The 26981-nt window shown below is 40.7% G+C and overlaps 2 protein-coding genes across 21 annotated transcripts in view; one reads left to right on the forward strand and one right to left on the reverse strand.

Annotated features, from left to right (window-relative positions):
• The first annotated feature begins 2 nt into the window (after nucleotides 1–2).
• On the forward strand, nucleotides 3–4964 carry LOC133842764 (ribonuclease Z, mitochondrial). The gene is made up of 2 exons (XM_062275998.1): nucleotides 3–1317; nucleotides 2837–4964. The coding sequence occupies exons 1-2, from the start codon at nucleotides 54–56 to the stop codon at nucleotides 3925–3927; spliced, it is 2355 nt and encodes a 784-aa protein (XP_062131982.1). The 5' UTR covers nucleotides 3–53; the 3' UTR covers nucleotides 3928–4964.
• Nucleotides 4886–26981, reverse strand: part of LOC133842761 (sorbin and SH3 domain-containing protein 1) — a 50290-nt gene continuing 28194 nt past the window's right edge. For 4 of the 20 annotated variants that reach the window (XM_062275978.1, XM_062275977.1, XM_062275981.1 and 1 more), the window contains 7 exons: nucleotides 24652–25038; nucleotides 23532–23630; nucleotides 23166–23305; nucleotides 22996–23068; nucleotides 22666–22698; nucleotides 21979–22132; nucleotides 20695–21130 (listed from right to left, as the gene is read on the reverse strand). In XM_062275978.1, the coding sequence (XP_062131962.1) occupies nucleotides 20917–21130; nucleotides 21979–22132; nucleotides 22666–22698; nucleotides 22996–23068; nucleotides 23166–23305; nucleotides 23532–23630; nucleotides 24652–25038 (1100 nt within the window). In that variant the 3' untranslated portion in view covers nucleotides 20695–20916. Of the gene's footprint in view, nucleotides 5460–5518; nucleotides 5752–6481; nucleotides 6689–6753; nucleotides 6869–6930; nucleotides 7238–10689; nucleotides 10834–10925; nucleotides 11030–15102; nucleotides 15229–15437; nucleotides 19572–19875; nucleotides 20055–20112; nucleotides 20166–20341; nucleotides 20494–20636; nucleotides 21131–21978; nucleotides 22133–22665; nucleotides 22699–22995; nucleotides 23069–23165; nucleotides 23306–23531; nucleotides 23631–24651; nucleotides 25039–26981 lie in introns of those variants that run through there. The other 16 variants (XM_062275976.1, XM_062275985.1, XM_062275986.1 and 13 more) reach the window with 14 other exon arrangements.

Raw genomic sequence — 26981 nt, forward strand, 5'->3', positions numbered from 1 at the left:
TACATCTCAACTTGTGCCATCTCTAGCGGCTGAACAGCTGTGGCGCGCACGCTATGTTGCTGTCTTTGGTGAAATTCCAACGCTTTAAAAGAATTGTTGTTGATGGCATACGCACTAATTACAAGGTGACGACACACCCAATACGCAAATTCAGCAAGAGTACAACGGCCATGGATGCCAAATACGAACGCCAGCCAAATGTGCTGCGCAAGAAACTATCTAATGTGGTGCCAGGATCAGTGAATCTCCAAGTGCTTGGCGCTGGTGCCAATGGATCTCCCAGTGCTGTTTACCTCTTCACCGATCAGTCTCGCTATCTGTTCAACTGTGGCGAGGGAACACAGCGACTGGCGTATGAGCACAAGACGCGACTGTCGCGCTTGGAGCAAATTTTTATGACACGCAACACGTGGACTTCGGTGGGCGGCTTGCCGGGCTTGGCGCTGACCATACAGGATGCTGGCGTACGGCAACTGGGAGTGCATGGACCGCCGCATCTGGACACCATGCTGCAGAGCATGCGACGCTTTGTGATGCTCAAAAACCTACAGATGCAGAACATAGACGCCACTACTTCGCAGCACTTCGAGGACTCCATTCTCAGTGTGCAGTCGGTGGTGTTGCGCAGTGAGAAGCAACCAGAGCAGTCTGTCATCAGCTACATCTGTAAGCTGAAACCACGCCCAGGTGCCCTCAATTTGGTCAAGTGTGTGGAGCATGGAGTGCCGCCTGGTCCGCTCTTGGGACAACTCAAGAATGGTCAGGATGTGGAGCTACCAGATGGCAAAGTGGTTCGCTCTGCCGATGTCACGGAACCAGGAGAAACAGCGCTCTCCTTTGTGTTCATCGATGTACCAAGTGTGGATTATTTGTCTGCTCTGCAGGCTCAAGCTAAGGAATACAAGCAACTTGCTGAATCAGAGCTCACGGAAGTGGCGCTGGTCGTGCACTTTAGTCCGCCAGCGATGACAGAACATGCAGACTATCGTCAGTTTATGGCGGAGAATTTCTCGCAGTGCACAGAGCATATCTATCTCAACTCCCCTTCGAATAGTTTCTCTGGCTATGCGGCTACTCATCGCATACAGTATCAACTGCATCAATTGGCTCCTTTGGTGTTTCCGCTGCTCGCCGAGTCGCTGGAACTACAGCACAACTGTCCCTTGAAGAAGACAAAGCTAGACGAGGAGGAGACGAAAGAGGAACTGACTGAGGAAGAGAAGTCGAAGCAAGAGCAGCCAAAGAAGGAGGACCAGAAGCAAAGTCTGAATCAGGGCGTTGTGCCCATGACCAGCTTTCATCTGCGACCCAAGAAAGGTGAGTGAGAGATTTCAAACTGTATATTGATATGAGGTATATTTGATATTTATTTAAAAAGAGCAGCTTGACTGCCTTAGTCGCTTTTGCTCATCTCATTCCAATATAGAATTCTATTCGTTATTTCAATAAAATAATAATTAAGAGCTAGCTTTGACACAGAGGTCAGAATCTTTTCCAGAAGGATTTTAAAATTGACATAATTTTACCATAGTTCTGGGTTTTTCAAAATTCCTTTTTTAACTATCCTACATATATCGCACATGAGGATGAAAACTTTTCATTACTTGTAAATTTATTTTTTAAACCTTTGAAATGGAGCAATAGTATATAATTAATGAAAGTATGGAAAACCCGTTTCAGAAGAATTAAATGTTTTTTAACAAAATTATCTGTTCTGACCAAATTGTAAAATCTTGAAGGCTGCCGTAGTTTAAGTAAGGTTGAATTTCATAATCTTAAGTCTCACATTAAAATTAATACGATATCATAGTTTCGAACGTCAATTACTCGCAAATAAGGAAGCAGAAGAAATGAATAAACAAATTATGCAGCAACCGTTCCAGCAAACATTTATGTTAATTATCTCAATAGGTCAGCGATTTCACAATGAATGGAAATAAATTCTATTTATCAAAACAAGTATTCCAATAGATGCAATCTTGATCCAATTATTAGTGTTCCTTATTCAATCTGTTTATACCCGCTACCCATAGGGTAGAAGGGTATTATAACTTTGTGCCGGCAGGAAATGTATGTAACAGGTAGAAGGAGGCATCTCCGACCCTATAAAGTATATATATTATTGATCAGCGTCAAAAGCCGAGACGATTTAGCCATGTCCGTGTGTCCGTACTGGATCTCAGAGACTATAAGAGATAGAGATATAATTTTTTTTCGACAGCATTTGTTATGTTTGCACGCAGATCAAGTTTGTTTAAAATTTTTGCCACGCCCACTTCCGCCATCGCAAATCAAAAATCGAATAACAAGCGTAATTTTAAAGCTAGAATTTTGGTATAAACAATAATTACTACAGTAGTTATGATTCCTAAAAATTTTGTTGCAATCAGATAAAAATTGTAAAAGTTATTAAAGAAATACTTTGTATGGGTAAAAACGCCTACTTACTATGGGTCTGAGTTGCTTTGGCCGACAATCTATTACATTGTGCCATCTATGGTATATTTTGAATATACCATTTGGTATATTTTTAGTATTTTCGGTATATTTTGAAAATAATACCGCAATATTTTGCCTTTATTAAAAATGGGTAGCGGGTCTCTCACAGTCGAGCACACTCGACTGTAACTTTCTTACTTGTTAATTTATTACCATACTAACAAGCCTTGCTTTTCAAATGATGATAAAGTAAATGATGTAAATCAAATTTGCACATGAATTAGAAGATATTAAATTAAGCGATTAGCCTACAACTTCCATAAATCATACAGCATACAATCGATATTTATGGACTTATAGTACTACATCATAAATTAATCAAAACCAAATATTCAAGGTCTCGATCGCACGCTGGAATCGAAATTGACGCCCGAGGAGTACATCAAGGAGACGCACGCGGTGCCTGGAGTCACAGAGTTGTTGGCCAAACTGAAGTGCGACGCAAAGCTGAGCCAAGAGTCAGAGCTGGCGACAGAAGGACGCAGCCACTATCCTCGCATCATTTTCCTGGGCACCGGATCGTGCATTCCCAACAAGACGCGCAATGTGAGCTCCATTCTCATCCAGACAGCAAAAGAGGCATTTGTGCTGTTGGACTGTGGGGAAGGAACTCACGGACAGATTGTGCGACTCTATGGAACCAAGCGTGCGAAGGAAATTATGCTGCAACTGCAGGCGATCTATGTGTCCCACTTGCATGCGGATCATCACATCGGACTCATTGCACTGCTGACCGAGCGACAGCAACTGGCTCCTGAGGCGCCTCTGCTCTTGTTGGCGCCACGTCAAATCGAACCTTGGCTGCAGTTTTACAATCGTCAAATTGAGTCTATTGCTGACTCTTACACGTTGGTGGCCAATGGCGAACTTCTAGAGCATCCACTAAGAGGCGAGACTGTTGAACGCTTGGGCATCGACTCGCTTGGCACTTGCTTGGTGCGTCATTGTCCACATGCCTTTGGCATCAGCCTAACCCTGCAAGCCGAGCACGAGGGCGAGCCCATTAAGATCACCTACAGCGGCGACACGATGCCATGCGAAGATCTCGTCGAGCTGGGACGCAACTCCACGGTGCTGATACACGAGGCGACCATGGAGGATGATCTCGTCGAGGAGGCACGCATCAAGACGCACAGCACAATCTCGCAGGCCATTCAGCAGGGTCGCGACATGCAGGCCAAGCACACGATACTCACACATTTCTCACAGCGCTATGCGAAGTGTCCTCGACTGCCCAGCAATGAGGACATGCAACATGTGGCCATTGCTTTCGATAATATGCAAGTGACTGTGGACGATTTGAAGGAATATGAGAAGCTTTATCCCGCGCTGATGGCCATGTTTGCCGAGTACACCGAGGAGTTGGAACAGCGGGCAGTGAAACGAGAGCTCAAACAGGAACGAAAACGAAAATTGGCGCAAACGTGATTTTGTAGATTTGTAGACAGTTTAACGCATCCACTTTGCCTTCACTTAGTTTCAGTTACAACGTTTATACGAACGAACATTTAATAAGGCATTTTATATATTTAAAAAGTAGTTAATGGGAAAGACAGTTCACTGATTAAATCGAGGTGACGGCAGCTTTCAATAATTATTTAAAATATTTTGTATATCGACTACTTTTAAAGAAATATTTTTAGGAAACTAAGTAGTTCAAGCTATGTCATCGTATTCAATTTCCTATACCTTCCAAAGGCAAGAATTTCAGATTTTATATATCTGTTTCATATCTGCAAATATTTGGTAACTTGCTATCAACAGCAGTAACAACCCATAAACTTTATTTCACACCTTGTCACATCGCATAAACGTTGTAAATTTGTAAAAATATGTCATTCAGTTGTAGATTTGGATCTTTAACCTCAACTCCAGTGTTAAGCCAATTGTTGAATTACTTACAATAAAACTAATTGTATTTTTACACAACAAAAGATAAAAAAGAGTCGATAATTTGTTTGTTGGTGTTTTTGTTTGATTTATTTACTTAATACGCATTCGCTTGCAACAGGTGTCTGTGTATTATTAAAACGCTCATAAAATTACAAATTTTGTTTTCATCATTTTAGTTTAGTTTCTCAGTTATTATAATTATTAATTATTAGACAAAAAGGGCACTTGATTTTCGTTTCATTATTTTAGTATGCATTAATTATTATTTACTTTCTGTCAAAGTCAATAAACATTTCATTTTTTTAAGGCACTTTTTGTGTTCAACATTTGAATTATTTTAATATCTGTTGATTATTTTTTTTGTATGTGGTTTTTCATTTTGTATTTTTTTGGAAATTAGCTGTGACTAGTTAAAATTAGTAGATAAACGAAATTAAAAGAAATTATATCAAATATCGCTGCTGATATTCTGTTTGGTGTGTCTGTGTTCGTGTGTGTTTGTGTGTGTGTGTGTGTGTGTGGAAAAACTTCTGGTTAATAATAGATATACTTTTTTTTTTTGGTTTTATAAATAAACATAATTTCAACATGTTCTTTAAAATTAAATAAATAGTTGTACATTATTTAAATTAAAGAGAAAACACATCCTCGGCAGACGGCGGCAATCGGCAAAAGTGAACAACAATTAAAATAATTATTATGATTATCATTGAACGCAAGAGCTCAACAATAAATAATTGATAATTGCTAATGCCTCGACTGCGCTGCAAGTTATTAGACTACAAATTCATTACGATTAGGCTTTAAAACTTCATCTCTTCTTTTTTGGGGTCAAAACAAAACAAATATCTTAACGGTTCTCCAGAGGATCTTTTCGATCGATTTTTTGGGTTTCGGTCTAAGCACGTTCCACATAGTTGCCGGGGAATGTGCCAAAGCAGCCGGTGCGCTGTGATGTGCCCACAAACCAACCATCATCGCACTTCTCCAGCACATGAACCAGATCTCCCTCAAAGAGCTCCAGCTCATCGGAGTTCTGTGGCCGATACTTGTAGAGTGCGCGATAACTGTAATTCAGATTAGTTATAGAATCTTTGATATATTATAAGTTGACTCTGCAACTCACGTCAATGGCTCGGAACTTGTGTCCACATGCAACGCATCTGTCTTGTGCAGCGTCCGGGTGTCCTTGAGTATTCCATTGGGTGGCTGGGATCCATTCTGTGTCAGCGTGTTAAACTCGTTGTTGATATTTGTGCGCAGCACGTCCAAATTGGGACGCAGATTTGTCGTGCTCTGACTGCTGATGACCGTTGTCGTTCTAGCCGCAATGTCCTCGGCTCCAATATCAGTTAGCACCTAAAGTGGGAAGAGTGATCTTAGATTAGACTTGGCTTCTTGATGTGTGATGAATATTCTATATTCTATTCTAAAAAGCTGACTTATCTATGGAACACAAGGTTGATATTAAACTAACTAATATTGAATGTTGGTTCAATTGTTTAAAATGAATTGAAATAATAACAGACATTTTAATTTATTATGCAACTTTTGTGGATGTGAAGATGAAAAATGTATAAGCTTATTAATGTAATTTCATAATTAAACAATTTTTCATTCGCATTCCAAAATGTAATTAAAGTAAATTGAAATCGATTTATTATTTAAGTCAAGAAAAAAAAAAATTATCCTTTTGAATTGGTTAAAAAATGCAATAGCACATATTTTGTGAAATAAAATTGAAAATTATTTAGAAAGTTAATTTGAATATTAAATGTTTTGCTTTTCTCATTTATTTTTGACAATTTATCTTTAGTCTTTAAGGTGAAAAGTTTGCCTGATCTTTATTTGTAATAAAAAACAACACAAACAAAATAAATCATAAAATATTTTTATATAATAAACAAAGAATGAAATATAATTGTTTTTATATTTTACTAAAGAACAAATAAAAATATATATTATAATAATAATATAAAATAAAAATAAAACTATTTTTCTACTACATAATATTAAAATATCACATAACAGAATTAAAATAGATCACCCCATCGTATCACTAACTATCTTATGCTGCTCTTTGACTTACTTCCACATAGGAGACTGGGAAAATGCCCTTGCGATTGGCGATTTTGCCCTCGAACCAGTTGCCGTCGACTCGTCGTGTCAGTGTGACCAGCTCTCCCTTGTTGAGGGACAACTCGACACCGGACTGAGCCTGGAAGTTGTACTTGGCACGCGCTTGGCCCTCCGATGGACGCTTGGAAGGTGTGCGAGCGCCATCGCGACTAACAATCTGCACAGCAAAAAAGGTAGGGTATTAAAATAGTCAAAGAGGAGAAGAGAGAGAGTTTAGTTTACCTCGACGTAGCTGGCGGGCAGCAGTCCAATCATCGCATTGTGTTCGCCCTCGTACCAATTGGGATCGATCTGTCGTCGAATGTAGATGACGTCGCCTTTGCGGAACGAGAGTTCCCTAAGATAAGAAAGAGTATTATAAGAAGTACTATTTTATATATATTTTATAGCCACTCTTACTTAGAGCTCTGTCCCTGGAAATTGTAGAGTGCCCGGGCAACGGTCTTGGGACCCACAAGAGATTTGAGGGTCACGTCTGTGGGGAAATCATCGTAGCGATTGAGAGCAATCGGTGATTTCTGTGAGGGTGTGAAATTGTCGGTGTGTCGTCGCGAATTCATGTCCTGCAGCTCCTGTAGATACTTGCGTCTGCGCTCCTCCTGATACAATTTCTGCATATGCTCCGCTTGTCGTATGGCTAATTCCTCTTCCGATAAGTTCTGCTTATACTCATGCCTCAACGGTGTCTTGAAGTGAACATTCACGTCTGTGTCGATGGGAGAAACAAATCGAAAATTTATTTTGACTATATGTCGATGCATTTATTTTGAGTAGAGCAAAGGCCAAAAGCCGAAAGCATTAGACGAAATTCGAGTTGGGTTATCGATCCATAGGTGTTGGTCTCGTTCTCTCGTAGCGCAACTAAACAATACCCTGTAGCAGTTAATTAAGACATTAACTGAAACAATGAACTATTTATAAATACGTAAAGAATTCTGGTTGAACGAGTTGGGCATTTTAACTAAGTATTAAAATCTGTGATTCCAAAAGGTTTACAAATTTTAGAAAATATGTAGTATAAACTTAAGCTGATACTCATATAAATATAATCTCCGTGAGAATTTTCTATGAGATCATAGGTAGATAAATCACATTTTAAATGTAACATTTCATATTCTGTACTCGAATCGAAAAATAAAACAGCGTAATATGGTTATAAACGAAATAATTATTATGGTTATAAACGAAATATTATTATTATATTATAACAATTATATATTATATTATAACAATTATAACAATTGAAAATTCAATAAAAATACCGCAAGACTTTTTGGCCAACCTAATATTAGAAGTTTTAAATAAGCTAAAAAGGATAACAGCCAAATGGATTGCATTATATGAACTCGATTTCTTCTGCTGTCGAATTCTTATGGTGATTTTACGTTTTTTAAATTATAATTGAACTATTTACTAGTAAAGATCAATTTCAATTGCGTTGAGTTGAGAAATGTGATGTCATCTAAGTAATAAAATAAATAAATACAAAAAACAAAGATAAAAACAAATTAAAATATATCGAAGCATAATTGCGACTCTGTTTGTCCCGAAAGGATAAAAATATATTTAATTTAAAAAAATGGTGAAATTCAGAATCAAATTTGATCTTTTTTTGGAAATCGTTAGCAGAAATCTTGACTATCTTTCTACTACTACATAATTTCTTTCATTTTACTTTACGACACAACAATAGACCCCCTTAGCAGTTGTTAATAAATACAGGGTATGCATGTTGTTGACACTAAAAATAGCAACAAGAGTCGTTAGGGCAAGTGTAAGACGAGCTAACCGCAGAAATATTGTCGCCGTCGCCGTCGCCTCGTTATGAAACTGCTGTTTTGCTCTTATCTCTATCACTAACTGTCTACGTAGCTTTAGCTGTATCTCTAACTATTGCTCTGGCTGTGGCTGTAGCTGTAGCTGTATCTGTATCTGTAGCTATAGTTGTAAATGTATCTGTAGCCATAGCTATGCTTGCCAATTGGTAAGCAAATAAACAACTAACATTTGTTAGCTGACACTGTCTCGAACTCAGCTCGGTTGTTGATCGCACGCTTCGCCAAGCAGATAGATCGCAGATAACCCCGCCAAAGATAGAGATGCCAACAAAAGAAGAGACAGAGAGAGAGACAGAGAGAGAGAGAGAGAGAGCAAGTGCTCGTTTAGTATTTGTAAAATTGAATTAACATTTCTCCATTGTATCGAAAATGAGCCGCAATTGAAGTTAATGCTCGTTAGCCAGCCACTTTTAGCTAAATGGGAGACACAGTCTCCTTCTGCTTCTTCTTCTCCGTCTCCAATTGAGACAAAGTGGTGCAATCCACATCTTTTCTGGGGAGTGGTCAATGCAGAGTGGAGAGTGGGTGACCAACTGACAGCAAAGTGCTAATTGACTTATTGCTTTTAGTGGCTTTTTTCTTTATCTCAAGCCATCAAAAGGGTAATTTGAATTGAAGAGCTACAAGCACAATTGTATGAATGCACTTAATGTGTTCTGAAGGGAGCTTAGAAATTGTGTATAATATGTGAATAAATAAGTCTATTATATATTATATTCATATAGAGGATTTTACGATCTAACTTTGAGACTGTCATTTAAAGCGATCAACTTAAATCAACTTTAATGATTTCAAATGGATTTGCATATATAAAAACTGTTTACTGACAGGCTATAAACATTGAAAATTTATGGCATATTATAAACAATTTATTGATTAACTATATCAGTAGCATTTCACAACTTAATAAAAATCACTACACAATTCAATTTTTTGATATAGTTAGGATTAATCAATATTTTAAGAGGCATTTAAAGAGAAAGTTAATTGTAAAATTTATGAAACACTTTAGCTGAATTATGGTTTGTATCAATAAAATTTCGCTATAAATCTGTTTTACTATGTTGAGTATACTATTTTCATTAGTTTGATTAATCGTTTTAAGTAGAAGAACTCCTGTGTACTCTTTATTCTGTATTATAAATTCAAGTTCACTTGTGAAATATATAATTTATTTATTTGAAAACTATCAACAGCACCAATAGCACTTTTAAAGTTTAGTTTTCATTAAAAATGTAAGACTTTTTATAACAAAAATTTGACTAATTTTACACAGCATTGAAAAAACTTTAAAAATAAAGAATTCCCTAGGAAATTAAAGTATTCACAAGTAATTTAAAATTATTAAAAATCCGCCATGGTTGTGCAACTCGCAGTCAATTATAAAATAACTGCCATAACTTAAGCACCCCCATTTATTTTAAAGGTCTCACTAGTGCTAAAATCAGTTGAGTTACTGTTATTATCTAAACAAAACCTCAACTCGCTCTTGTCGTGATTTATGAGTTCAACAAGATTGTCTAACTGAAAACAAAAGTGAATAATCTGCAACTTGAAGTCGAGTTAACTAACTATTTGTGTTTTGACCTTGTTTGGCATAGTTTTGAAGATACTATTTTATGCCAGCAGATAAAACACGACAAGTTATTCATGAACTTGAGCTGATGAATAGAATTAACTGAATGAATAGGAATGCGAAGTGAGTGACAAATCAATTGAGAATGCACGCAATGAAATTGCGCAGCTGTCTTTACATGAAGTTTCTTCTCCCGCTCTCCACCCCTCCTCTAACAAATAAATTGAAAATTTCTTTTGCGTCAAGTTGTCAAAAAAGGCCATTTCATGGAAACTTATTTGTGGGGGGGACACAAAAAACTTTGGAGCAACTGCACAAATATTTGTGTTTACACAGCGACAAAATGTTGAAAACGAACAACAAAAAAAAATGAAAGAAAAAAACGCCATAAACTATAAAGCAACGACAACAATTACGACAACAATTTGTTGTACAACAACAAGTAAAAAAAAAAAGCTTAATTGACACTTGAGGAGATTTTTCACTTTCACTGATTTTGCTTGCTGTGGCGCCGCAATTTGCAGCGTTTTGAAAGTGTTGCCGATTTTCATCTTTCACTGCACACACACACACTGACACTGCACTAAACTGCATTGCACTCACACACACACAGACACACATACACATAAACCAGTCTTGCCGGCTTTTCCGCGGCTTTTCCTGCACTGTTAATTGTTAATATGCTAAGCGAGTCATTTGGGAATTTGCTTTGCTTTGCTTTCTTTTTTGTATTCCCTACTTTACCCTATTCTCCCCACCTTCTCCTGCTGCTTAGTCACACTTGCAATCAATCAAAATCAGAACAACAACTCAACAGCTAAGTAGCCGAGAAGGCTACGAGCAACTGATAAAGCTTAACACACGAAGACCGAAGACGCGACACAACTACAAAAACCGACAACGACAACAACAAAACAGCACAGACAACGATCTCTGTCTCTGTCTCTGTTTCGCTCTCTATCTCTGTCTTTCACACTCACGTTGCGACTTGTAGCCAACTGCTCTGAAGCACGCGTGGCGCTCAACTGAAAACAGAAAACTGAAATCGAAATTGAAATTGAATGAAACTGAAAAACGGCGCAACTGAACGCTTGAGAGCATGAACAACTGAACAACTGTTGAACTGACTGAGCGCCAAAAGACTTGGTTGCTGTGAATCGTTTTCAGTTATCGTCGTACTACGAGTGCCGTTTCATTTGGCGCCCCAACCTCACGTTTATTCAGACATTACAATTGTTGTGGTTGTTGTTGTTGTTGTTTCTTCTTCTACTTCTGTTGCTCTTCTGCTTCTTCTTCTTGTTCGGTTTTAGTATTGTTGTGTGAATTACTCATGGCGTACAGTGGATCACATAGCACGCGCAACAACAGTGGAAACTATTCTATTGATAAGCGTTAAAGCAACCTGCGTGTTTTTCAAGTCTTTTCAGCTAACAGACGAATTGCTTAGCGGCATTTATGCTGATAGCCAGACATGTTAATGCAGCTTTTAACATTCACATTAACAGCAGCTGTGAAGATTTGGCATCATTGATAGTCAGACATGTTAATGTTTAACAGCAGCGGCAAAGACGTTGGAAATCGCTCATTCGACATGTTAGATGAATTGATAATTGATGACCAACATTTTAATGCTGCTGTTAAATTAATGTAAGGTAAATTGTAAACTTAAAAAATTACGCATTCGACATGTTACATTTTCAGCAACACAATTAACAATGACTTCTATGAACTTTTAAACTAAATATTTAATATATTTTAAAGCTTTTTTTAAACGAAATCTAGATCAACATTATACAAAAGTAGAACTATAAGAACTCAACGATTGATTAAATTGGAATTACCCATTACCAAATTATCGCAAACAAAATTCATATATAAGAATCGCAGATTTTTTATAGGGAACCAGAAATTATCAGCGAAATTAATGCAAAGAAATAACAAAAAAAACCCATAGGGAAACACTTCTTAAAGAAATCTCACTTCTGCACAAAAATCTGCAAACTTTGAGCAAGGTTTACACATTTAATAAAATTCTAAAAATAAAAATTTATAGATTTTGCAAACAGATTTTCAAGCTTTCCCTTGGGTGCGGCACTGTCTCAAGACTGAATATTTCCCATTAAATTTATTGTTATCGTTTTTTTAGTTTTATAGTACAACGAAAACTTCCTAGAATTTTTCCACAGCTGCGATGACGTAAGACGCAGCTTCGTCATACATTCCACGCCCATGATTCCGCATAATTAGCCGCACAGTTAGCTATTAGCCCCACTGTAGTTGCTGCAAGATCAGCGGAGAAGATCGTTAAACCCGAAAAAGCTCAAGCTTCAAGCTTTTTATCACGAGTTGCGCGAGACGTGAGCTGCCTGGTAAAAAGCTATCGAAGTTTAAGGTGAACTATCTCCCTGAGATTGTCTCGCTCTGTCGCGTCATCGCTGTTTCTCCCTCTGTATGTCTCCCTCTCTGTCTCTTGCTCACTCTCTTGGCTCTCTTTCCCCTCTGCTTGTCTCATTATCACATCAAGTGATAACAAGTTTTCATCGTATTTTGCACAGCAGAGAGAAAAGCTGTGAGAAAGCGCTTAAAAGCGGAAGGTCGCTTAGTCAAATGAGAAAGTCTGTCTGTGGCACTTAAAGGGAGCAAAGTGCTGAGGGGCAAGTTGCACGAAGGCTGCAACAAAGAGGAGCAAGTTGACTGCAATACTAACTGCCGCTTTGCCAGTGCAACTGTGGCTGCTGCTGTCGCTGTTGTTGTTGCTGTTGTTGCAAATGTTGCTGTTGTTGGAACTGTTGTTGCTGTTGTTGTTGCTGTTGCTGCCACCTGAGCAGCGGCATGGAGCCGCCAATTGCATGCTGATTGGCCAAGTACGCTTGCCGCTGTCCAGACAACGGCAGCGGCGTGTGTGGCAGGCCCACAATGTGATAGCCAATGCTTAGTTCACTCGCTGGCGGTGTTGGCGGCGGTGGCAACATTGGCGGCGGCGTCGGCGTCGTTGTTGCATAGTCGATGCTGCGTCGTATCCACAGCATCTTGCCGCAGTTGGGCATGTCGCAGACACTGCGATGCAATGAGGCAGGCGTAAGCTTCTCGCTATTGTTGTAGCTGCTGTCGGCGCCGCTGCTCAGCGGACGCTGCGGCCACTCAACAGAGGAGTTATTGTTGGTGGCCTCAAAGGAGGCATTGTGGCGCCACAAGCGTTGCCGCTGTCGCTGCAAGTGCGTGCTGTCATCTGTCAGCTCTAAATCATTGCAGCTGCCATGCAGCTTCTGCTTCCAATGCACGCGATTCACAGCTGTCGAGGGAATGCGTCTGTTGTTGCTAATGTTGCTGTTGTTCCGGCTTATGTTGCCGCTGAGGTTGTTGTTGTTGCCATGGAGATGCTGGCCTGCGTAGGTGTTGCTGCGTCGCGGCGCCAGCGTTTGATGTATCATGCTTTAAGTTATTTGCTCCCCTTTTTGTTGCACTTGCCACACGCACAAACACTTAATGTTGCATTATGCAACCGGCTAGCGCATTCTATTTTTGCCACATTTAATTAGGCAAAACACTTTGTGGCACACAGTTCTCCACTCGATACGACGTTTTTGGCACGGAAAAGTGAAACTAACTAAATTGTTGACGAACGTTTTACTTTTCCCTGAGCCACACTTGTTTTGTTGCCACACTGTTTTGGCCATGGCAACGTCGCCCTCTTTGGGGGTGGCTTTCCAATAACGGTGGCAACTTGCCTCGGATTCGTGCCTCGGCTCGTGCCTTGGACAGGTGTCGCGTGGTCGTCGTGCTAAGCGGGTCAACATTGTCAACTGTCCATCTGTCCGTCTGTCTGTCTGTCCGTCTGTCCGTCTGTCCTTCTCTCTGTCTCGCTGTCTTTGTTATTGGTGCTATCGATTAATTTGGCCAACTAATGCCGGCCGCACCTTCAAAATGTAATTGCAGCATTTGCGGAAATTTGTTGCGGTAGTAAAAAAGCACCAAACGGAATTTCACAAAGGTCATTCAATGAACTAAGCACGCAGCGGTGTCGTCCAAGGGGGGTTGTAATAAATTAACTGATTGTACAAAGATTTCCGAAATAAATTGACAGTGTTTTGGGGTGGAATTGAACTACCAAAAATTGGTAAATAAAATAAAAGTGGAGTATATTAAAAATAAATTAGGGGAAAGAATTTGGGGTGGTATCTATAAAGAACAGCGTTACATTAATGAGTACTGCTATAAAAATCGTGTAAGGTATTTTGAAATTATGAAATAATAAAAGGAAGAATTTCTGAAGGTCTATGCAGTCTATTGTAATGAATCTAATTTTATCATAAAATGCTAAGTACATGAAGTATTATTTGAAACGATCTATAAAAATTAATTTTTACTACCAACAAGTGACTGCCAGTGCAAGTTGTAATAATAAAAGTTTCGCTAAATATAGTTCCAAAAAAAGGAAACGAAACACTTAGGTAATTGTATTTTTCACATTGTGCAAAGTTCATTTCAAGCATTTAAAGGAATAGTTTTGATTATTATGAACCAGAAAAATAAACTATTTTTTGACTACGTCAATTGTAGAATTCACAATGAAGATTTAAACTATTGTTCACGATCATAACTTAACTAAACTAATCATAACCAAAATAGCTAAATATATGTAAAATGCATGGACATATTTTATATTGTGCATTACTTCAGATCCCACTCAAAATTTGTCATGTCAGCTTCTAAAGTTAGGATAAAGTTCAAATTTCTATACAGAGGGTGAGCTTTTTGAATGGATTTATATATTTTTTAAAACAAATTCGAGAAATTTGTACTTATTTTAAAGTTAGTTGGTTAACAAACTTCTAAGTACACAATTATATTTAAATTGAATCAACTCTTTATAATAAAATTAGCATGAATAAAGAGGAAACGATTGACAATTTTCTTCGTAAGTATTCCAAACAAAATACAATCAATAAGAAAGAAATAAGAAAATGTTTAGTAATTTATGACTTTTGAATAGACACAAGTGAAAAATTTATAATTAATTTGAATCTCTAACCAACAATATTTCATTAAATTAGTTTTTAGTAGAGCTCGAAGCAGCGAGTTTAGTTGGGCAAACCCAATTGTTGAGGCAGATCGCAAAGCGTGGATCGAGGGAGCGATCGGCTCACTCACCTGTACCTGAATCAAGCTGATCACCATTGGTGTGATGGCTCACCGCCGAGGAGGTGGAGGAGTAGGGCTCGTAGTTTAGGCCCTTGAGTGGCGGCTGTGGTGGAATTGGCGGTGCGGCGCTCGAGTCGAAATCTGCGCCAGCAATGACAGAAGTAAGGGAACAATTTGGGAGAAGTGTTTAAAAAACCAATAAGGATAATAAGAGTGGGGAGTGGAAAGCCTTGAAGAACCAAGCGACACAACACTACGAGATTAGCAGCAGCAAAAAAAGAAAGGAACAAACTGAACCACTGCACCACCGAGTTGTTACCTTCGTTGTTACCTTTTCAGCACTTTGTTACCTTTGAATGTGACAGCCATGCTGCGTTTGAGACGCTCCAAAGTGTTGACACCGCCAGCGCGCTTTGCTGTTGTTGCTGTGTTGACTGCTGTGCTAGTTGCTGTGGTGGTTGCTGTGGTGCTACTGGCATCGGCTCCGTCGGGCACATAACGTGCCTTGGGTCGATGCATCTGCGGATCGAACTTTTGGTTGGCAAAGATGTCTCCAAAGTTGGTCTGCGCATGTCGCTGGGACTTCGGAGGTCTTATGGGAGAAGTGCTGCTGGCACGCAACATTGCACCACCTGCACCACTTGCAGCAGCTCCACTGCGTTGTGGCTTGCGTGGCAATGCTGGTGTGCGTTGCGGATGCTTGTGTGCCACCCAATCGCCGCTTAGATGTGGCGAAATGTCGTGCACATCGCGCAGATCTGCCAGCGAGGTGGACAAGTAACGCGGTGGCAACTCTGGCGAGGATTCGTAGCGACTGCGCAGACTCTGCACTTGCCCTCCGGTGGCACAGCTGTTGCTGCTGTGACTGCGCGTGGGGCTGCCACGTGGCAAGAGCTCACGCTTCAGCGCTGCCGTCTTGCTGATGATGTCGATGTGTGGCATCAACAGGCCACGTTGCCGTCGCCTGCCACGCTCTGGGGATGGCGTGGCGCCACGTCGTTCGAATTTGTGCGTCAGTTGACTGACGTCGTCGTCTCGGGGCAACGCATCCGTGGCAGTTGCCAAGGCGTCTTTGGATCCTGCCTGAAATTCAGGATCGCTGCGCGCCTTCCGCAGCGTGCTAAGCCCAAAAAAATCACGCCTCTCATTGGATTGATCCCGCTGAATGCTCTCGAACTTCTGCTTGATCTTCTGCACCTCGCCGGTGTATACACGTTGCAAGTACGAACTGGAGCATGCCGAGATCTGGGATTGCGGCGACAAGCTACGCGATCGATAGTAAGCGTCGTAGAGCTCAAGACTGCCAGCGGGCGAACCAGGCGCGTAGCTGAGCAGCTCGTGATCCGGTCGAGTGTTCCCTTCGTTGTCTTCTTCGGGTGGACGATCGGGCGGGCTGTGCAAGTGAAAATTTACACGTGCCGCGCTGCGTTCGCCAAAGATGCCGCTCAGATCGGTGAGCGAGTTGCTCAACTCCGTGTGGGTCACTTGAGTTGATGTGTGCCTCGCCTGCTGTCGCGCCTGCATGTTCTGCTCGATGAGACGCATCACCTCCGCCTCGTCGGGGGAGCTGTCCTCGCGTGCATGGTAAATTGTCTTGGGCGGCTCCTCGAACTGACGATCCTCAAAGTATTGAATCTTTTGATTGATGGGATTGTCCTTGTCCAGCTGGGAAGAGTCCTCCACTGGCTCTACCTTGACAGGCTTGGGTTCACTCTTGGGCTTGGGACGCGGTGGCACCTCGGGTGCTTTAGTCAACGTCAGCTCTGCGTTTTTGGCCGCAATGGCGCCGCGTGTTTCTCTGGCTACCACCACGGGCGATTGACTGCGTGTGGCACGTGGTAGTGTTTGCGGTTGTTGCTCCTCACGCTTACGTAGAACGGGACCCAGCAACTGTTCTTTGGTTATGCTGGAGTTGCAGCGCACCTTGAGAGTGTTGGCATGACTGCTGGGCTTCGAACCCTTCTCCACGGTGACCACAAATTGCTCCTCGACGGCGGGTTTGCGATTACCCGCATAGATTTCGTTTAGTTGTTGGGTAATTTTCTTGATCTGATCCTTGGACAGTGTGCTGACGAGATCGTTGCTGAGATGGCGCTCAGGATGAGAGTCACGCGGCTCCCTTGATTCCCTAGGCTCTCTAGATTCCCTCGGCTCCCTCGATTCCTTCACTTCTCTCCCCTCCAGGCTGCTGGCCAGGTCCGCCACCGTGTTGCGGCGCCATTGTCGCTGCACCGGCGGCAGTTGTGCCGCCTCCTCACGCTGTTGCTTCAGCAGCTGCAGCTGCTCAAAGTTCTCGCGCAAATCCTCCACAGACTTTTGCTTGGCATGCAGCGCCTGATCCGCCTCGTGGCGCCACTTGATGGCGCTCACATCCTTTGAACGATAGTGCAAATCGCGGTCCCGCTGATCATCCTGTAGCTTGCCCACAAGATACTGCAGCTCCTTCTCCGCACGCTCATGCAGTCGCACCTTGCGCCACTCGTCAAAGTCGAGCAACTCGGCGTCCTTCCGCAACGGATGAAAGTTGCTGGCAGATGTGGCACGTTCCAGTTGCCCCACGCGCTCCAGGGTGCTGTAGAAACGATTCAGCTCGGTGAAGCGTTCGCAATTGTTGCGATAGCGGCAACTCGGACTATGTCGCTCCAGGTAAGTCAAGGAGGTGGCACTGTGCGCCAACTCTCCGCATTGATAGAGACTCCCTGTGGCTGCCACCTGCGCCTGTCGCTTGCTGCGATCGTCGGCGCTGCTCAGGCTGCTGGCGCGCGCCACTTGCTGTTGATCCTTGTCCTGGCGCTGACTCGATCGCAGACTGTCGATGCGACGACGCGATGGGGAACGCACCTCACGTTGCGGCGTTTGTGGCACACGTACTTCGCGTGTCGGGGAGAAGCGACGTTGTCCCAGCTGAGGTTCACCTTGCGGGGATTGCGGACGCGCAATGTCCGTAACAGGAACGGGACGAATGCTGTGCTGTCCCTTGTTCTCATACTGCCAGACGAGATCCTCAATGCAACTCGGAGTTTGCTGCTGTTGCAACACAGCCTGAGCCTGCTGCGCTGAATAGTCGTAAGTGTCCTCACCGTAAGGCGGCTCATGCAACGAGCAGTATTTGTAATCGCTGCTGCTGATATTTGTTGCCTGTGGCAGCGAGTGTGGCATCTGCGTTGCCTGCTTCGCATTGTAATCGTTCCAGAAGTTGGTTTTCTCGCGAACGCTCTCACTGTAAGCTTGCTTAGGTAGCGTCTGCTTAGCCTTTGGTTTCGCCTTGCTTGCTGTGCTAGTTGTGGCACGTTTGCGCGGCACATGCCCCTCGCTGCGGCTTGTTTGCAGCGCCGGCTTCGCTTTGCCCACATAGGTCTTGGGTGGCGCCACTGGCACCACGTATTCATGCCGCACCATCGAATCAATGGAGTAGGTGGAGTTGCTGCGTGGCAAACTATCGTTGGAGGCGCTGCGATGCACGGTGGCAATGGCCTTGACCAGTTGCCCCTGTCCCGGTGTTGTCTGCAACTTGTTGCTGCCACTCTTCGGTAGAACCTTCTTCAGCGAGCGACTGCAGTCGAGCAGATTCTGTGGACGCACCTGGGGAAAGCACATGGTGTGGCGTGTGGTAGTGCTCACGGTGCTCTGCCGCAAGCGTGGCAAGCTCTTGCTGCGCGTATGTTGCGCCTTGCAGGTGGCATACGAACGCACAGCTTCGCGGACTTCCTGCGGGGACTTCAGCGACGGATCACGCAGTATGTTCGTGCTGGCCTCGAAGTTGGTGCGATTGGCGGGCAGCGTGTTCTCCAGTCGCTTCTTCTCCTCGGCAAAGCTGCGCTCCTTCGAGATGCTACGACCAAAGGCCACCGGACTGCGACTCGAGTGGCGCAACGCCAACAGCCGAGCGGGACGCCGACTTGGACTGACGGAACGGAGGCGAGCGTGATGCTGATGCTGCTGCTGCAGATGTTGCACTCGCATCAGGCAACCATCCTTGCTGCGCGTCTCCTTGGTGGCGGTCAAAGTGGCCAGCAGAGTGGACACCGCGCCAGCGGACTTGGAGCGACAGATGGGTTCGCGACGCGAGCTGCTGACTTTCCTCAAGGTAATCGAGTTGCTGTTGGAGTTTCCTCCAGGTGGTTGAAAGCATTGATCATGACGCGACTTGGAGCAGCTGCTGGAGACCTTGACAGTGCTCTTGGTGCAGGAGGAGCGACGATTGGGTGGCAAAGGAGGCGCCTCCTGGACAAGTTGCTGCTGCTGTTGCTGCTTCTTGCTCAGCGGTATAAACGAGGGCAGATTCTTGGAGAAATGGGAGAACATGGCGTTGTTGTTGTTGGTAGGCGGCGGCGGAGGAGGAGGCGGTGGAGGTGGTGGTGGAGGGATAAACTTCGGAGTTGTTTCTTGTTGCTGCTCTTCTTCTTCCTCCAAGGGTTTTGTGCTCACGCGTATCTTCGTTAACGTCGGCGTTATCTGTATGAATTCAAATTCTTCCACAATTTCTTTTTGGAACGGAAATAAAGTTTATATTAACACGCGTTCTGACGTCTGCAACATTTAAGTGAGGTGCCACGGTGCTTGCTGTGCTGTAAACTCGGCTAACAACTTCAAGTGAATGCAGTGGTTCAATGTGTTCAATAGATTACCAAAAAAAGTAGTAAAGAACGAGTTAGGCTTGAGAGTTTCAGAGAGAGAGAGAGAGAGATAACCAACACCTTTTTGATAAACCATTAGTAAGAGAACTGCAAACTTAGTTCTACAGATTAGTTAGAAATTCAAATACTTTAACAGCTAGTTTAAGCTTACCTTTGGGTTTCTCAGGCGCTGGCTTACGGAAGCCCAGCAGAGGCGGCTCTCCACCCGCTTGCAGACTCTTGTAGGCTTGACGCTGCTCCACGGGACTCAAAGGACTGCTCACCGGCAGTTCCTTTTTGCGGAAGACTAGATTGGAATCGCTAGTATAGCCAGACTCTTTAGCCAGAGCTCTGTAAAGAGAGAGGTTATTAATCATTCGGAAAACTGGGTTGAGTTTAAATTCCTCACCTGGATAGATTGCCTTCAGTGTAGAGCGGCGATAGTTTTGATTGTTCCAAGTTCTGCGCAAATAAAAGAGAATAACCGAATTAGAAATACAATTTGTAAAGTTAGTTTAAGTTTTCTGGCTGGCCAAGATTAGTATTACGGGTGCCGTCTTCTGTTGTGGACACAGTGATGCCTGCAAACTGTCTACGAATACCACACACATCTAAACTAAACTATTTCATTAACTTACTGAATAGTAATAGTTATCAAAATCATCGACGAACTCTATGATAATACGCGGTATGCGAGTATGTTCCCTGAGCCACTTTACGTGAAGCATAGCAGAGAGATAGAGTAAATAAAAGATACTTTTTTATACAAGGATTGCGGGAAATATTATATGACAAGGAACTCAATGTAAATAGAGCTGATAACTTGTGCTTCTAAAGCACACTTAACGTATAATAAAAAAGAAACTCTATAACTAAAATTAGTTATCTATTTTATAAAAAAATCAAACAATATATAGAGATTAGAGTTCATACCCCGTTAAAGATGTCCATCACTTCGTCCCACCACTAGAATTGTGAACAAGATTTGAGATTTGAGCTGTGAGTTAGAATAATTGCTATGCGTTTTTTGTTGTTGTCAAATTTAAAGAGTGTGTGAAATGAGTGCTTTATGATTCATGACTGAGATGCAGGGAATTATTCATGATTAAAATGGATCAAATGTTTTAAAAAAGTGTTGAACGAATTCAAGCAGTCGAGATATTGATGGAGAGAAATCGAAAAAAAGTGTTATAGCATCAAGCATTCAGTTGAGTTATAATGGTTTATTGATATGCTTTTTGTGGTAGGGAGCGCAGTTTGATAGTTGTGTACACATGACAAAAAAGCTCACTGCTGCGGCACTTGCCTCCTTCTTCTCCTTCTCCGACACAGACGAATGTCCAGTTGTGTAGTTCTCAATGCGACCGGGTTGATTTTTGTATGAATTCGATGCCGATTTTATCGGATTGGGCATAGTACCATACAATCTGCAAAAGAGTTGATAATTGAGTATTGTAATTATTGAATTTAAAATATTTCATTTTTATTAAATTACTTTATTCAAATAATTGGGTGGTAACCTCAAATAAAAAATAAAATGATTTATTTCTATTAACCGAAAAACTAATGTAATAATAAAATCGAGAAATTCTTGTTACTTATATAGAAATTTCTTTATACAAATGTCTATGATAATTTAAAAAAAAGTCAAGATAAATTATTTCATTAAATAATAGATTCAATTATTTCTAACATCCAATTCACAAAGAAGTTTAAATGAAATTATTAAACTAAATTATGATTCTGATAAATACAATTTATCCGAAAAATGAATTTCCAATAACAATAATATTTATTAAAGAGTCGTGGGTGTTTTAAAGAATTTCTTGATATCATTTTCTATTTGTTGTAATTATAAATTCGACAAATTGAAGTTTAAAAAAAGATTAACATGCTAACAATAATTACATTGTTATAAAGAATTTTTTTAAATAGTTTTAATACAACTATTGGGAACTAAAAGTGTACAATGAAATTAATATGAACGCGTTGAATCGAATGGTAACTAAAAAATATATAAATCAAGCTAAACCAAAGTAAAATTTGAATAAAAATAACTTAGAGTCGTGACAGTTTTAAAGAAAATCTTTACATAATTTTCTTTCTAACGATGAATTGAAATTTGATTATAAAAATATTATATAGATTAAAATTAATTAACATTCTGTATCGATTATCTTTGTAGTAGATATAAAATGAATACACTACAGATTAATAAAGTTAAAAAGAAATCTATAGTAAACTAAAATGTACAAATTTGTGGTATTAAACTTACTTATCGTCCTGATTTAGATTGCGCACATTGACAGCCGAGGATACAGACTGCACACGTAGCGGATTCGGTGTGCGATACTTTAGAGTTGAGTAATCGGAATCGTAGTTGGGTTCAGGTTCAGACACATAACCATTGCTCTTATACGATGGACGAGCTGCATTTGTTTGTGGAAGAGAATTTCATTAGTCAAATAGATGCAAAATATTGGCATTTAGATTAATATTAGAAATTACTACGGATGTTGTTGTTGTTGTTGTTATCGCTGTTGCTGCAGCTTTTGTTGCTGTTGTCGTTGTTGTTGTGTTTGTTGTTTTTTGTTGTGTTATGTTCGGCAGACATGATGTTAGCGCTTTTAGCATGAGTTAAACCTTTGATTAGTGGCGATTAGTGTGAAAATTTAGTACAAAGCAATCCAAATCTATGGCACGTAAAAATAAACCAATAATTCGCATGCAATCCAACGAAATAAATGAAATGAAAATTCGATAAATAAAGACTACCAATTTAAAGGTCGCTCGACATTTTTATCTGGCAGCGCAAAGCAGAAAAGAAAAATAATATATGAAGATGGGTAGCTACAGACTAGAAAGTACTTTAAGGGCAAGCTTAGGCAAGAGTTTAGAGTACAGTTTACGTATACGAATATATATATATAGTTATATAAATTAGAAGAAATTATTGAATCACCTCTGGGACACTTGTAGCGTATCACGTAATCGTCTGTGGTTTTTTGGTTTTAAGTAAGCGTTTATGGGATGATTACGGTATGGATATCAATTTCGATTTCAAATTCAATTTCGAGACAAACACATTTAGAGAAAAAGAAAGACAGAGTGAGAAAAAGTGTTTTTTGTTTGGGAGAGATGATTAGAACTAGTCGAGCAGGCAGCGAAAACTGAAGCATTGCAAAGGAGTTAAGGAAAACGGGAATTGATATAGGATATATATATATATATACGATATATTTATAGGAAGAATGCTTCAGTTTTTCAAATTGAGATTGGCAACGACAATTACCGCCATTCTTCTGCTTATGTATGGTCTGATACAGTCGCTTGTACCATTCATGCTGATGCGGTTCCTGGACCTCCTGCAGCGTCAATAACATTCAAATAGATAAAGATACAAGATACATAGATAGAGGAGAACTGGGGGGTAATAGTGAGAAGAGTGTGCGAACTGTTTACCGATCTAAGTATTATGGGCATTCCATCGTTGGTCACCGGACCGATGCCTTCGTATTGCCGTCGACCTAATTGCGCCATTTTGCGCGGACGATCGTATTCCGTTTCCGGTTCGCTCAAATACTCGTGCTTGACTTTGTAGACTGTAAACCGTAGATTGCATTTAGTACTTTTGTGGGTGGTGGTTTGACGGGGGGAAACAGAGTGGGTATAACGTGGGTATAAACAAAGGGGCAAAAAAAGGTGTGTGTGCAACAGTTAAACACAATTAAAGTTGCCCTTCTTCTCTGTGAGTTTAGTTATATCGTTTTTTTTTCAAAATTGTGTATACGACGCGTACGCTTTGATCATTTCTTGTGGCATACTTACTGACTTCATTGGGCCTGTAAACAGCTCGGCTATTGTCTGACAGCTGACGACGCACAAACGGCCTGTTCAACTCCGATGTGGAAGCAGAGCGTTCAAATGCTAATAGCGTTTGAGAGAGGAGGAAAAAGAGTGCACAATTCGGGTTGAGTTTGGGTTCGGGGGTGGAAGAGAAGTGATGAGAGAAATGTTCAACATTAGCAAATGATTGGCAAAAATATCGCTAAGCGATCACTAATTATTATCTAAAGCAGCAAAATACGAGTGAAACATGACACTAGAAACTCTCATACTCAACACATATAATCAACTAGTTGAACGAAGTGGAAGTACAACTTTTTTTAAACAAAGAGCAAATGGTTTTAAAAAGACTGCTACTAAAAACTTCCTTTAAAGATTTAAGAAATATGAAATTATTGTAATTTAATAAATATATAATAATACTTATTAATAATGCAATATTCCGATCCGAATTTAAAACACTATGAATTTTCATTTGATGTAATCTGCATAGTGATAAATGAATTGCCCTGAAGCATATATAGAAAATACGTGCACTATACAAAATATTATAAAGTAGACAGAAGTTATATAAGCTTAAAAAGAGCTCTCTATAGAGGGTTCTGATATTCTATATATATATATTCAGGCATTCGTTGATGAAGATGTAAAATTCAATCACTAATAATGAATTATAATTTTGAACTTAGCTAACTCATTATTTATAAAAGAGTAAAAATTGCGATGTGTTTGAAATTCAATTCTCAAACTATGCTGATTTAGGTTGTCAAAAAGGAATCAAATAATAATGAAAATGGAATAAATGTTACGATGAAAAGTACTTGAATTAAAATATTGAATCTTTGTATGCAGCTTATTGTTGCAAAACGAATCAACCAATTATATAATTATTTAAAAAGTTTAAATGCTTAGAATGCAGAATTGTTCCATTTTGAAAAAAGAGTAAATGTTTTGATGGACTCTTTCTGAAACTTTCTGTTTAAAAAATTGTAGTTTTTAAAATTTACTAAAAAAACGAATAAAACTATTTGCTCTTTGCCTAATCTAAAATTGCAGTCCTAAGTTCAACAAAGTTATTTGTATTTCTTCTAGGGGTCAGTACTTTTGATCTTATCGGAGACGCTGGCAGAGGGCGCCACTGGGCCAAACTGAGTGGAACAATCGGTTTCGGCGTAATCCGAGTTGTTGGAGCTCAGAGTTGTGGTTGTGGCTCCGTTTGTATATGACCACGGTGGTATTGTCGTCGTCTGTGGTTGCTGCTGCTGCTGCTGTTCTTGTTGCTGTTGCAGTGCCGTGTAGCGACGTGGCAAGGTGGGCGACTCGAAACGCACGGGGCGAAACTCCTTGCGTCCGCTGAGCGCTGGCGATGGCTGTGGCGTCCACACGGGCTGTGAGGGGGGTGGCGGTGGTGTGGGGGCTGCCGAGGAGCAGCTGTTGGCCAGATCGTTGCTGGAGCCGTGCGGTGTTTGACTTTTGGGTGTCCAGACGCCTGTCGAGAATTGGGAATGATGCTGTTCAGTTTGATGCGTGGGTGGCTCAAGTGACACTAATGACAGGGACAGTCAAGGGGCAGGGGCGGGGGCGGGGGTCAGTGTGGCAGGTGGCAGGTGGCAGATCGCACAAGACACACATGACATTTTCAGGGGCGCAAGTTCAGAAATTGAGTTGAGGTTTCGTTGGCTTTTTTTTTTTTGGTTGGTTTCTGCTTCTCGTACTCTGACATTTACACTTGTCAACAAATTTATGCTCATCTAACGCAACAGTTTTACGGTTTTACGGTTTGATTTTTGGTTTCCGTTTTCTAACCGAAATAAATGTTGCAGTCAACCAACGGAGCGAAGACAAATTGACAAACAAACATCGCGACGTTGAACAGCAATAATTAATACAACCAAGGAAGCCGCATTTGGCACCCATTCAAAATTTGGCCACAAAAACCCGACAAAAAAACTATCACACACACATACAGTAAGCACACACACACATGAGACACACATACACATGCACATCGGGTGTATAAATGCTGTTGGATGAGTCAGAGCATTTGGCGCATGTTTAGAATTTACAAAATGACTTTTTCACAGCATACAACAAGAAATAGACAACAGACAAGAGTCTGATATAAAATTATATTTGAATCGAAGCGACACAAGGTGCTTCAATTGTTAAACACAGTGGAGCTTGACTAAGTAAACTTTAAATATCTAATGTAACCTGACAAACAAATGGACAAATTTAAAAAAAATTACAGCTATAAAAAAACTATGTTGCTATATATAAATATAGTTTTTTTTTTCGTTAACTCTTTCTAATATTATTGTATTTTTACGAGCGTTTCCCAAATAAAATTAAAAATATATATTAATAGCTTAATTCCCCTTCATAATAATGTGGCATTTGAGCTATCAACTTAAGCTAGCTAGCAAATAAAAATATAAAATAAAAAAATCTCATTGTGAAATATTCTCATGGTATAACTTTTTGTTTGTACTAAGACTGTAAAAACAAATTGTTTATTTTATTACTTTCTGCTTAATAATAAAGATGTAATCTCTGCTAGTTGAAATAAAATTTTTATTTTAGAAAAAATAAGTTTAGCACGTTTTTCTTTTACTGAAGAAAATTTTAAATTTATGCTTTATTGCTTTCTACGGTATATGTTCAATGCAGTACTATATCAATAACCGTCGTCGCATGCAGACGTGTATTTATTGTGCTCCGGGAAAAAATATTCAATAAGATCACATAAGTGCAGTGACTGGTTTAAAAAATCTACAATATCGCGAAAAGACGCTCTTTGCGATGAAATCGCTAATGTTTATATTGATTGATTAATTAATTAATATAAATCATAACAATTAAAACTCTTATTAATCAATCTCGATTACAATGAGTCAAAACGACATTCGTGCACAACGTCACCGTGAGCAAGACGAGAGACGGCTCTCACAACAACGAAACAACGCGTACTTCTCTTTTAAAGCGACCGAATATAATGCAAGCTCTGATCAAGTGCGGTCAATTACCCCAACTCGACCGAATTCTTAAACGTAGAGAGTAATAGAGCGCGCTCATGCTCTCCCTCGCTACCATCGATGTCTCTGCAGCCTAAGAGCGCAGTAACCAGCACCGCAATTTCGCTGACAACGTCAACCGTAACAACAACAACAACCGCAACTGTATCGACAGCGCGTTTAACGACATCATCAGCTAGCAGCGCAAACATTACTACGTCTGTCGCTGCGCTGCCCGAAAAAAGAACAAAACAATGAACCTATTAAGCCGGCTGTGCAGACTGGTATGGATCGCTACATTCAAATTAAAAGAAAGATGAGCCCTCTAAATTCTCAACGCAAAATAACCCGTGGCAATGCTAGCCTAGCTGCAATAGAAACGGACATGAACTCGAACCGATTCAAAATCTTGGCAGAC

This window comes from Drosophila sulfurigaster, chromosome 3 (assembly GCF_023558435.1).
Source record: "Drosophila sulfurigaster albostrigata strain 15112-1811.04 chromosome 3, ASM2355843v2, whole genome shotgun sequence".
Classification (NCBI taxonomy): domain Eukaryota; kingdom Metazoa; phylum Arthropoda; class Insecta; order Diptera; family Drosophilidae; genus Drosophila; species Drosophila sulfurigaster.

Coding starts and splice junctions, on each gene's coding strand:
- LOC133842764 (XM_062275998.1), top strand. CDS start 54: ATGTTGCTGTCTTTGGTGAAATTCCAACGCTTTAAAAGAATTGTTGTT. Junction 1,318..2,836: donor TCATCTGCGACCCAAGAAAG/GTGAGTGAGAGA, acceptor CAAATATTCAAG/GTCTCGATCGCACGCTGGAA.